A 13239-nucleotide genomic window follows, 5' to 3' on the forward strand; every position below is an offset into this window, starting at 1 on the left:
CCCCATTAAACTGGGAAAGAAAAGGTTGAGAAAAATAAACCTGCCCAACTGTCAGTTTGCCACTGTACACAACAATTTCAATATGCATTGCATGTTAATGTGGTCCATATTGTATCTGTATACAATGGATCTTCCAAATTACCGTAAAATCTTAATGCATCACTTAAGCCCCCAGTCACTGCCTTTTCATAACTTCATAATGGCCCTAGGAGTTGCACATGATAGCAATAGACCCTTCAGCCTAACGAATCTGTGCTCTCCTATCGCTATCCCACTTCATTCTACCCCTACCCCCCACATTCCCATTAACTCCCAGAATCTAAGTCTCACCTCCAAACCAGGAGCAGTTTACAACAGCAAATTAACCTACCACTCCAAGCGTCTGTTTAACATAGAACACTGCAGCACAGTACGGGCCTTCAGCCCACAATGTTGTGCTGACCTTTTAACCTACTCCAAGGTCAATCTAACCCATCTCACCTACATAGCCCTCCATTTTTACTCTGAACACCATTGCTTAACACTATTATAAAAGATGGAATCTGCTGCATTAGTTCAAATTTAATTGCCATTCAACCATATATATGCACGCAGCTGAACGAAACATATTTCCTCTGGGCCTTGGTGCAAAACACAATGTGTAAGTCCCTGAGTGGCATGGCCTGAAAGTGGACAGGTTGACATAAAGTGTGAGGTGGATGTTTATGTACGACAGCATAATGTTACTGCCACTATTGTAATAAAGCAAGCAGTTGTATATATGTGTGAAACAGCAGCAATAAAAGATGAAAATTGACCAGTGCAACATGAGAGTGTGTGAAGTCGTGGAGAGGTGGCGGAAGGCAATCAGATAAGATGTGTACTGGGTAGTGGCAGGGTGTTAAGAAGCCACTGGATCAGGGTGTTATCAGTGCCAGCAAGCATTTTGGATGTGCCAGCTGCTTTTCAATAGGAGATGATGTGTACCTCAAAGTTCTGAAGAAGTTAGAAATGGGCATTCTGTTGGAGGAAACCAGACAGAGGATCTCCACATATCACAGAGAATGTGGGAACTACACACAGCAGCAGAGGTCAGAATTGAACCTGTATTGCTGGAGCAGTGAGACTGTGGCACTATCAACTGTGCTACAATGTTGCCCAAAAATGTCAATGGGTTAGCTTCTTGATCACATTCAAGCGGTTTGAAAACTGATGTTGGAATACAGAAGAATAACCAGATTTTTAGTTTAGTTTTCGAGATACAGTGCTGTAGTGGGTAGTGCTTGTTGCTCTCACTTTCCACGTCCACTGCTGGCTAGCAGTCTTGCAAAAAGGAGAGCTGAATGTGTAATTCCGGCCCTACTGGTACATAGCCTCTCCAACAGCAAGCCTCATGTAGTGAACCTGATCCCCAGCTATGGGTAAATAGACTCACTACCTTGTGGGCAGCCTCGGGAGAGATGAAGGTTACGGGGGTGAATCCACACAGCAAATCCAGAGTGGGGCCCCTAAGGCAGCTGGACATCATCGAACATCCTTCCAGCAGCCCCTGCAGTCAATGTGGGGGTCTAGCTCAGTGGTAGAGCTCTTAACTGCAGGTCAAGAGGTCCCTGGTTCAAATCCAGGTGCGCCCTTCAAAAATTTATAAGAGCAAGAGGATAAAGATGAGAGAGGATACGACCAATCAAGTGTGACAGTGGGGAAGTGTGTATGGAGCCGGAGGAAATAGCAGAGGTACTTAGTGAATACTTTGCTTCAGTATTCACTATGGAAAAGGATCTTGGCGATTGTAGGGATGACTTACAGTGGACTGAAAAGCTTGAGCATATAGACATTAAGAAAGAGGATGTGCTGGAGCTGTTGGAAAACAATAAGTTGGATAAGTCACCGGGACCGGATGAGATGTGCCCCAGGCTACTGTGGGAGGCGAGGGAGGAGATTGTTGAGCCTCTGGCAATGATCTTTGCATCATCAATGGGGATGGGAGAGGTTACGGAGGATTAGAGGGTTACGGATGTTGTTCCTTTATTCAAGAAAGGGAGTAGAGATAGCACAGGAAATTATAGAATAGTGAGTCTTACTTCAGTGGTTGGTCAGTTAACGGAGAAGATCCTGAGAGGCAGGATTTATGAACATTTGGAGAGGCATAATATGATTAGAAATAGTCAACAAAGGAAGGTCGTGCCTTATGAGCCAGAAATGGCTTGCCCACAGAAGGCAAAGAGTTGTTGTTGTAGATGGGTCATATTCTGCATGGAGGTGAGTGACCAGTGGTGTACCTCAGGGATCTGTTCTGGGACCCCTTCTCTTCATGATTTTTATAAATGACCTGGATGAGTAAGTGGAGGGATGGGTTTGTAAATTTGCTGATGACACAAAGGTTGGAGGTGTTGTGGATAGTGTGGAGGGCTGTCAGAGATTACAGCGGGACATTGATAGAATGCAAAACTGAGCTGAGAAGTGGCAGATGGAGTTCAACTCAGGTCAGTGTGAGGTGGTTCATTTTGGTAGGTCAAATATGATGGCAGAATATAGTATTAATGGTAAGACTCTTAGCAGTGTAGAGGATCAGAGGGATCTTGGGGTCCGAGTCCATAAAACACTCAAAGCTGCTGTGCAGGTTGACTATGTGGTTAAGAAGGCATACGGTGCATTGGCCATCAACCGTGGGATTGAGTTCAAGAGCCAAGAGGTAATGTTACAGCTATTTCAGACCCTGGTCAGACCCTACTAGAGTACTGTGCTCATTTCTGGTCACCTCACCACAAGAAAGTTGTGGAAACTATAGAAAGGGTACAAAGATGTTGCCTGGATTGGGGAGCATGCCTTAAGAGAATAGGTTGAATGAACTTGGCCTTTTCTTCTTGGAGCGACAGAGGATGAGAGGTGACCTGATAGAGGTGTATAAGATGATGAGAAACATTGATCGTGTGGATAGTCAGAGGCTTTTTCCCAGGGCTGAAATGGCTAACAGGAGAGGGCACAGTTTTAAAGTGCTTGGAAGTAGTACAGAGGAGATGTGAGCGCGTGGAATGGGCTGCTGGCAATGGTGGTGGAGGCGGATACAATAGGGTCTTTTAAGAGACTCCTGGACAGGTATATGGAGCTTAGAAAAATAGAGGGCTATTGGAAACCCTAGGTAACTTCTAAAGTAAGTACACGTTCGGCAGAGCATTGTGGCCGAAGGGCCTGTATTGTGCTGTATGCTTCTGTCTATGTTTCTAAGCTGGTGCCAAATATATTGCTTCATAAGCTTTCCTTTGAACTACACTGGTGAGGCTGGCGGGGATCTTGACGACTGGGCATCTCAGGATCTCCATACCTTTCACCCAGGTTTGTGATGATCACCCATTGTCCTTCGAGACAGATAGATGCCAACCAACCAACAATGCCATAACAAGCCCTTCTGGCCCAATGAACCCGTGCCACCCAATTACGCCCGTGCAACCAATTAAATCTACTAACCCATATGTCTTTGGAATGTGGGAGGAAACTGTAACACCCATAGTCATGGGGATAATGTACAAACTCTTTGCAGGCAGGATCCAGAATTGAACTCAGGTCTCTGGCACTGTAATAGCATTATACTAACCGCTATATGCTACCATGCCGCCCATAACCAGGTGTGATTTGCTCCGTTTTGCTTTGTTGGTGATGAAATGCTCTTTTTGGTATTGCTTTCCTCACTAAAGCTTGTGACACTGGCTTGTTCTCATTTGTAGGATCTCCGAAAGGCCGCTGTGCTAGTATTCGCCAATAAGCAAGACATGAAGAATTCCATGTCAGCAGCTGAAATTTCCAAGTTTCTAACACTAACTTCTATCAAAGATCACCCATGGCACATACAGGCCTGTTGTGCACTCACAGGCGAAGGGTTAGTATTACAATGGGCTGGGATTCTGCCTGATTATGGTGAAGGGTGTTTCAATTTTTCATTTCATTTCATTTTTCAATCTTTTTATTGATTTTCAGTAGAAAAAAATACAAATCAGAGGAGAAGTTTAGCAAACAGATAATACAAAAGACATAAACAGCAATAAAGAAAAGTATATATTGTCAAAATCAAATAGGTATAATGTTACACTGTTATATATAATATAATCAAAAAACCACAACTCCTCTTAACAGATTATAAAAAAAAATTGGAAAATTTATTTAATAAACAACCCCACTAAACTAGTGGGGTATTAATTTTTCATCTCAGTTTGACTTCGGCGGTGGCTGACAATTAAAATTTTGAAGATCTAAAATCCATTTTAATGTTTGCACTAGTTCCAGTCGAATCTTGGAATAGAGCTATTTACCATTAACACATTTAGTCTCATCTGTTGAGAAAGGTATTGAATTGGTTAAAAAGAATTTGCTCAATTAAATATTCCTTTATAAATTAATATTTAGCTTTTCTAACAGCCCAGCTTTAAAACAGAGCTGTAGTAGCATTAAAACAGTTAGTGGGACAAGTGCTGCATAACAGGATTAGCAAGTAATTGCCTTAAAAGCATGTAGCATCAGTAAGATTCATTGTTTAATGTTATTTCCAGTATGCAAGTGTAAAGGAGACCCATGCAAATATTACTCCAGATCCAATGCAACACAAACAAACACAGTAAAATAAAGAACACAATAAGAAAAATCACAATATGTAACACAGCTTGTACGTCTAGATTAATTGTATATCCATAAAGTGACGCTAAGTGTGTGTCTGCACATAAGGTGACTGATAGGAAATGATAAAGTGGTGCTTGGGGGTATGGAGGGGTCGGTTATTGGGTGGAGGTGTGATCAGCTGTACTGCATGAGGAAAGTAATTGTTTTTGAGTCTGGTGGTCCTGGTGTGGGTGCTGTGTTGCCTCCTCCCTGATGGGAGTAGGATAAACACACCATGAGTAGGGTGAGTGGAGTCCTTCATGATGTTACTGGTCCTTTTCCAGTACCTTTCTGTATATATGTCCTTGAATGGTGGGTAGGTTGATGCCAGTGATGCATTGGGCAGTTTTGACTATCTAAATATTAAGAGAGGCTTTATCAGTCAGGGTTTAGATACAGTGATGTTGAGCGACCAGCTATGTATTTCTGATTCAGATTGTTGTGTGCTTACTTGATTTCTTATACTTTCAGGTTGGGTCAAGGGCTGGAGTGGATGACAATGAAAACAGCAGCAAAGTAGATACTTGCCAACAGAAAAGGCCTTTGGAAGGAATTCACTCTTATGTCGCCAAGTGTATTGGCTCTGTGCCTTGTTCTTAGAAGACAGTTCGTGAAATACTGGAAGGTTACCCCAACCTGGGGCACTTGAATTCTGAATCCCAGAGAGTTCTTCTATTCAAAGCTGTTGGCACAAAAACAGAAGGACAACTATCCTGGTGGGCGAAAGCTGATGGAAAGAGTAATGGCACGTTGGCCCTGACCAAATGTGCTGGATTTTAACCTCTTGCAGTCCGAGTTGCAGAACAAATTAATTCACTGAATTCTCCAGGAAGCTAAATGCTAACCATGGATCCATATGGGCTGAGACAGAAGAGTGAAACAATAAAGCTGCTTGCAGTCTGCACCTCTAGAGTCTCCAGGGTAACCTTGAGTACTCGAGCAGCACTGAGTTGGGTTGGTAATTGTGCTTGCAGCTTCAGGACTTGTGTGTGGCCTGAACCTTGGGATATGCTTTTTATTCCCAACCTGACTACCAAGAGTATTTAATTATTTTGAACCTCAGGAATGGAAATGCTTCTTTTTAATTTGCTGTAGTTTTATTCTATCGAATGGCATATCATTAGATCACTGATCAGTATTAGTCTGTTTTAGGGCTTGAATAACTGGAGCTTTGAAGCTTCTGAAAAGCTTTGATACTTTTATATAATTTTGCTCCTGAGTGCAAAGCTAACATCAGTCAGTTCTACGAAACTATCCCAGTGTTCAGCACACTATGTTAGCTCACTTTTCCCAGTGTAAAAGGCATCTCAAAGTTAGAAGGATGGGAGAGGTTTCAGTTGCTGCATTCTAGTCACTCATTAATGGAAATACTTGGAGCAGACTATCAGGTATGCACCTCTTGAATATAGTGGCTGGTGTGGGACAGCAGGTTTTCAATTGCTCCATTTATAGAGCACATTTCATCAAGATCTGTTTCTCCCATTGGTTGAATGAAGCACCCCAGCAGAACTGCTTACTGTTACTCACAATTAATTCCTACCCTAATACTATCTGTTTAAACAGGTTTGATAGTTGAGGTTTTGTGCCAGGGTTTCTGTGTAGTGCTGCTTTAACCTTCAGCCCAGGCAAGCAAGCAACGTTGATACTAGCTTGGAATTAAGTAATCAAGCAATGGGAAGCATTAGTCAGAGAGACTTGGAAAAGCAAATTTACTGGATCAACTACAATCTGAATTTGTTCCCTATTTAAATTGGAATCCACTTGAGAAAAGATAACCTCACAGCATATCATACTGTGGTTATTCTATTAATAGTTCCCAAATTCCAACTTTGAAGGATAGAAATGAAAGGAAACCACATCAGTATAACTATGCTACCAAATACATAGCTCTTTCATATGGAGAAATTGGTGGTTAACCCCTGGTATCTACCTTGCATGACTGCAAGCCTCTCTGTCTAATGTGCTAATCTTCTGGGAATACTTGTGGACTTCCTTCATATCTCAAGCACCAAAAATAAGAGTTCAAGCTGCAGTCCTCCTGGCTTTGAGTTTAGTGCCTTGTGAGAAAACTGTAAAATGTGATTATTTTTCAAACAATATAGGCAGAGGTGGGTGGATGGATCTGGTTTGTCTTGTAAAGCTGATATCAGTGTTTCATTTCCGTACAGCAGACATCCTAACTTGCTAACACTACAATTGGATTTAAATATTTCTGTTTGCCCTCCAGTTCTGTAACAGTTGATATTCGGAAAGCTCCAGCAAATCTATTAAGTGATCCTGTACCTCAGTGGCAGAATGGATGAATTGGTGCCTCTGTCCAAAATTGGATTGCTCAAAATTGCTCCTAATTTCGGTTTTGCTTCACTACCAGACTGACTGTCAGACCTTAGTAGATGAACTCTTAGATGTGTTCCCACAGCTGATGTTTCCATTTATTTTCTTTTATGTGACTTTATGTGCCTCTGCTTTACGGGTGTACAGAGAGAATATCTCTGCAAACTTCAGGCATTCAGCTGTTTCCTTCTATGAACCCAGTATCTGTGCAGCATCTAACTTGACAACAGTCTGGTCCATTCAAAGGTGAAAATTCAGCATGATTTAACCTTTCTACCCTTTTTAACCCTTGCATGAGAAATTTTCACTTTGTTAAAATCCATTTTCTCCTCCTCCCCAGCCTCCCACAGGCTCATGCACTCATAATGGAAGGGGTGACACAGCTTGCAGGATAATGGGTGAATAGTGGCATGCTTGAAGCTTGCAAACTAATCCATAAAGCTCGTACAATGCAATTATATTTCTTAACCCTTGGTTGAATTTTGAGTGGGGTTTCAAAAGTATTGTGCTGGTATCATTAGCTCACTCAGGATAATGTTAAATTGTCGCACTTAGTTTTGTTACCTTTGCAGTCTGAAGTGGGTTTAACTTTATTTCAATGTGGCACCCTGCAGAACTCACAAGTTTGAAATCAGGTCAAAGAGTTTAGACAAACTTCCAGTAGGGGGAGTTACTTTGGTTCTTTAAATGTTGTTGATTTATAAATAGTGGGTCACTTACAATGTCTATACTTGCATGGATGCTGAAATAGGAACTACAAGTACAGATTTCAGAGCAAAACACTAAATCGACCAGTTACATCCCTTAGCATGAAGGAGTGTACTTAAGGCTGCGTCTGGAATGGAATCCCATTATTGTACAGCATCTGTTGCAAGTGTTGAGCATCATGTGAATGTCATTGAAACCACTTCAGCCACATCTAACTGAGGTAAATTTACTAAATAACCCCACTCATTTTGTAAAAAATATTGAATCAGAATATCGGGATAACTGTCTGATTCTACCTCATCACAATTTACATCTGCCTGAATATTTTAGTTTTAATATTGCTGCTGCCTTTTAAACACAAATTGCCAACTTGATCAATGAGTTAAGGGTTTCATAGAGATAGAGGTTCCTTTCAGATTTTAAAGGGGCATGGCACCACTGAGTGAACATAGTCTCAAAGAGCAGGAACCTTCTTTTCCTGCCTCAGACTCTAGGCTCTCCTTCACATCCTTCAGTATTGTCACGGTTCCACCTATTTAGTAACTGCAGCTGGAATTTATTGACAATGAAGATGGGATTGGTGTAAATTTAGTTATCTGCTAAAATGACCTGTCATCACAGCTTGAACACTTGAAATGGTGCCTGAGAATTGATCCTTGTTGGAAGGGAATGGAGACGAGACAGGGCATGGCATGCATTCTGGTCGGTGAGTTCTTGCCAAGAATGGGCAGCGGGATTGAGCAAGTCATCTTTCAATTGTTCAGTCAGAAACTGCTGCATACATAAATAGATTCATTGTGGAAGCATTTGGTACTCAGGAATTTGCATAAATCCCTGCCTTACATTGATAGGTTTTGTTATATGCTCCAGCTATTGTTATTCCTTGCATCACAATTTGAGAGGCTATTCACTCAACACCTACATCTCAAGTCTTGTGGCTTCATGGGTTTTTGATAGTTCCTCAATAAATGTTTAGCTGAATATGGTGGTTCTGAGGGTAAGTGTTGTGAATAGGTTCATTGGAGATGGTTGATGATGAGGTCTTGAGATTATATCAAAAGATTTTTGGTTCACTGTCTCCCTTCTTTCATTCCTAAAAATAGAAAGGTTTCTAAACACTTTGACCCTCTGAGGTACAATGATTTCAATGCAAAAATCTGTCACTGTGCAAATTGTGTATTTTTAAAATCATCCTTTTAAGTGTGCAGATGTCATTGGTTCTTGTGTATGCAATGGTTTACTGTTCTCACCTAATATGAAAAACAGTTCATCTGGTGGTTTTCTGAGGCTTTGCTGTTTTTGCGAATGAGTTGTCCTGTTGGTTTAGCTTAAAGTAGTGTCTACGGCCACGAGGTTTTGCCTCGGTTTGTGGTAAGATGAGATCTGCACGATTTATTTTCTGAGGTTCCAGGGAAGGCTGCCTCCTCCTTCATTCTGGGCTGGAGCTTTTACAAGTTACTGCCCGCTAACACTCTTCCTTGGGACAGGAGAGAGAGTTTGCGACACAGGCTGGAGTAAACATGCCAATGTCATCAACTTGTATTCATGCTAAATTGCTCCTGATCATATTGCATGAAAATTATTGACCACGTCAGTTAGTGACTGTGGAGAATAGTTATAATTTCAATTTGGTCTTGCATCTGCTTAAGCATTTCCTTTGTCATTGAGAATGGCAAACCTTCAGATATATTGTGAATGGTTGTAGAGCATTGTTAGAAAAATCTCTTTCCAAGCTTTTCAAACATTTAAGTGCCACATTGCTGGAGGTGCTTTTAGCCAATTAATGACTTAAACTAGCAGAATGCACTCTTTAAAATTACTACTTTCACAGTGGCTGTGATGGTTTGGGGAGTGGATTGACACCCTTGCAAAAAAGGGAAAGCGTGGTCTTATGATATTTAACCTGCCTTAGCAAATTTAGGATGGTTTTTTTTAGAAGTAAAATTTTAATGAAATGCTGTTGGAACCCAGTAATTACCTGGTGCTGAAGTGTAAACCAATGTGTCACTCAGTAGTGTGATTTATTGAGATGCCAACAGAATGGTACAATACTTTCAGGGAACTTTTATCAGCTTGTATTATGCACATCTCCCTGAACCAAATCACTGTCAAGTAGTTGTCTCTGTGGGACAGTGGTTCGAACAATGCTCCTTTAGATTTTTAAGCATAGATGAAGTTTTAAGATTTCAGGCATCTTTTTGTAGTTCAAATTGACCCAACAGATTTGGTAAACACTCTACCTCCACCAAATGTGAACTTAATCTCAATGGAGACTGTGCTGTCTGGATATTCATTATGTGTTTTCCTTCCTGGTTCCTGACAGACCATTTTTGTAAACATGATTACTGTCTTGGTTTTTGAGACCTCGGATCATGTAGCTTTATTTGGTGATACTGGCACCAGACACTCAGTTGTCAGCATCATCAGTTTTCTTTGGTTTTTAACCTATTTAAGTATTAATATTTAACAGGGGACTCACCTCAAAAGTGAGAATGAGCCAGTATTGAAAAGGTCATATTACTGACAATGTTGCACTCTGCTCAAACTGTAAATGAATATGAAACATTTCATTCCAAGGACATGTGATGCAGCATGTGTTTTAAATAAACTTTTTGAGATTTTTATAATCATTATTTTGTGTGTGTGACTAATGCTTTTAAAAAGCAATATTAACATCATTCAAATGAGAATTGGATGGGTACATGGATAGGAAAGGTTTAGAGAGATATGGGCCAAATGCAGGCAAAAGGACTAGCTTAGATGAGCATCTTAGCCAGTTTGAGCTGAAGGATCTGTTTCCATGCTGTATGACTAAATCCACTGCCATGTCACCAAATTCACTGGTGAGAATGTGGAGCGAGCTGCTAGCGTTAGTGAAGGATGCAGGTACAATTTAAACAGTGAAGAGAAGTTTGGATAAGTACATGGGTGGGAGTAATATGGAGGGTTGTGGTCCGGCATGGACTAGTGGGATGGTGCAGAATAACAGCTCAGCGTAGACTAGATGGACTGAATGGCCTGTTTCTTTACTATAGTGCTCCATGACTAAATCTAGTTATAATAAAGATGCTGGAAAACCTCATTAGGTAAGAGTATCTGGGGGGAGAAAAGCAGCCTTAATGTGTGTTAGTTTCATGTCCATCCATAAAATGTTAACCATATTTCACTCCCAAATGCTGCTTTAGCTGGAGGACATTTCTAGCATTTTAACTTTTACCTGCTTGCCCTCCAGTTCAGGTAAGCAAACTTGCCCCAGATGTCTGGTATGAATTAATGAGTGCACCTGTACAACTAGAGTTGCTCCTCAGCATTTGTGACTGGAAAGCACACAAGGTAACTGTTGCACAATTGATCAGTCTTGGGCATCAAATGTTACTCATGCCTTGTTTCCCATTGGGGCGGCATGGTAGTGTAGTGCTTAGCATCACACTTTACAACTCTGCAAGGACTTTGTACGATCTCTGTGTAACTGTATGGGTTTCCTCCAGGTGCCCTGGTTTCCCCCCTCATTCCAAAGACATTAGTTAGGGTTAATAAGTTGTGGGCATGCTATGTTAGCACTGGAAGCATGGTGACTCTTGTAGATTGCCCCCAGTACATCATATGAAGTAAACGGTGCATTTCACTGTTTTGATGTGCATGTGACAAATAAAACTAATCTCATTAAAAATCATTTGAAATCTGCAAATCCAAATGATGCTCAGCTCATCTCAGTTCAGTCATCCCTGATTTCCTGCCACTTGTTGTTTTGACCTATAGAAATTGATAATAACTGATCAACCTGTTGGTACATGATGCTGATAGTGTGGACAAATCATGGCAATACCTTCCCACTGGTGACCAAAATATAAAGGAGAAGAGCTTGGTCAAACAGGTATATTTGGCCAACCATGGCCACATTGACCAAAAACCCATTTATATGATAATGTAATTTTGTTTTCCCACATTTTTGTTGACTTGCCCCTAGATTTGACCATGACCACTTGTCCATGTACTAGAGGCAATTATACAACAGCTAATTTGCATGCCAAACATTTCTTAGGGACATGGAGTGAAGCCTGTGTAATCTCAGGAAACAGTGTGCAGACTCCACACAGTATCAGAGATAAGTATTGAACCTTGGTCACTGGATTTGAGGCTGCTCTACTTGCTGTGCCACTGTGCTGGAAGGCTTAGGGAGAAGTTTAGATAAGTACATGGATTGGAGGGTACAGTTGCAGGTCCATGAGATTAGACAGAATAATGGTTGGCACAGACTAGAAATTAGCTTTATTTGTCACATTTACAATGAAACATACTGTGAAATGTTCTTTATGTCAAAGCAAATCAGCAGGGATTGCACTGGGCAACCCACAAGTGTTTCCAGCACCAACATAGCATGCCTAGGTAGGCCAAAAGGCTGCAGCACTTTTACTCTGGGGAAAATGGTGTAGCTAGAGATCTGCTTACGCAAAAACAGTGGGAATCAATACTATACAGAATTTTATTGCATTCATTAACAGAGCTTAGGGTGTGACCAGTCATTATTTACAGTGAATCATTTGAAGTGTCTATTTAATAGGATTAAATAACATCAAGTATTTACAACATAAAAAAATATACAATCGTGTGCAGTCAGTGTTCTGGTTAGGGCAGGTCAGGGCTCAGACATTGCCAGCTGTTGGTATGTCCCCAGTTGTCAAACTCTCTCCTATATAAATAATAAAAAATCATTTCAAGTTCATGTTTTGACAATTCTAAGGTCGACAGTGTTTCTCAAATGTTATTATACTTACAATGAAATGATTATAAGTCATTAAAGTAAGGGGAAGTACAAGAACAGAAGAGGAATTTCTTTAGTCAGAAAGTGGTGAATCTGTGGAGCTAATTGATACTGGTGGCTGTAGAAGCCAAGTCATTGGGTGTATTTAAAGCAGAGATAGATGGGTTCTTGACTAACAAGGGTTTCAAAGGTTATGGGGACAATTGGGTTAAGAGGGTAAATAAATCAGCCATGATCGAATGGTGGAATAGACTCAATTGGCCAAATAGTGTAATTCTGCACCTATGTCTTATGGTCTTTGATAATAAGGCATACATCGAGTGTGAACAAGAAGAAAATCTGCAGATACTGAAAATCCAAAGCAATACATACAAAATACTGGAGGAACTCAGCAGGCCAGGCAGCATCGATGGAAAATACTGTCGAAGTTTCAGGCTGAGACCCTTCGGCAGGACTGGAGAAAAAAGCTGAGGAGTAGATTTGAAAGGTGGGGGGAGGAGAGAGAGAGACAGCCACCAGGTGAGAGGTGAAATCTGGAGGGGAAGGGATGAAGTAAAGACCTGGAAAGTTGATTGGCGAAAGAGACAGAAGGACATGGAAGAAAGAAAAAAGGGGGAAGGAGCACCAGAGGGAGGCGATAAGCGGGCAAGGAGATGGGGTGAGAGAGGGAAAAGGGGATGGGAAATGGAGAAGGGGGGGCTAGGGGCCATTACCGGAAGTTTGAGAAATTGATGTTCATGCCATCTGCTTGGAGGCTACCCAGATGGAATATAAGGTGTTGTTCCTCCAACCTAAATGTGGCCTCATCC

General features: G+C 41.2%; 1 protein-coding gene across 2 annotated transcripts in view; it reads left to right on the forward strand.

The window, feature by feature from the left end:
* Window positions 1-10301, forward strand: part of arl5c (ADP-ribosylation factor-like 5C) — a 66485-nt gene extending 56184 nt beyond the window's left edge. For both annotated transcript variants that reach the window (XM_073071739.1, XM_073071740.1), the window contains 2 exons: window positions 3702-3853; window positions 5098-10301. In XM_073071739.1, coding sequence (XP_072927840.1) covers window positions 3702-3853; window positions 5098-5146 — 201 coding nt within the window. In that variant the 3' untranslated portion in view covers window positions 5147-10301. The remainder of the gene's footprint in view (window positions 1-3701; window positions 3854-5097) is intronic.
* The last annotated feature ends 2938 nt before the right edge of the window (window positions 10302-13239 follow it).

Source organism: Hemitrygon akajei, chromosome 18, assembly GCF_048418815.1.
Source record: "Hemitrygon akajei chromosome 18, sHemAka1.3, whole genome shotgun sequence".
In the NCBI taxonomy this organism is placed as follows: Eukaryota; Metazoa; Chordata; class Chondrichthyes; order Myliobatiformes; family Dasyatidae; genus Hemitrygon; species Hemitrygon akajei.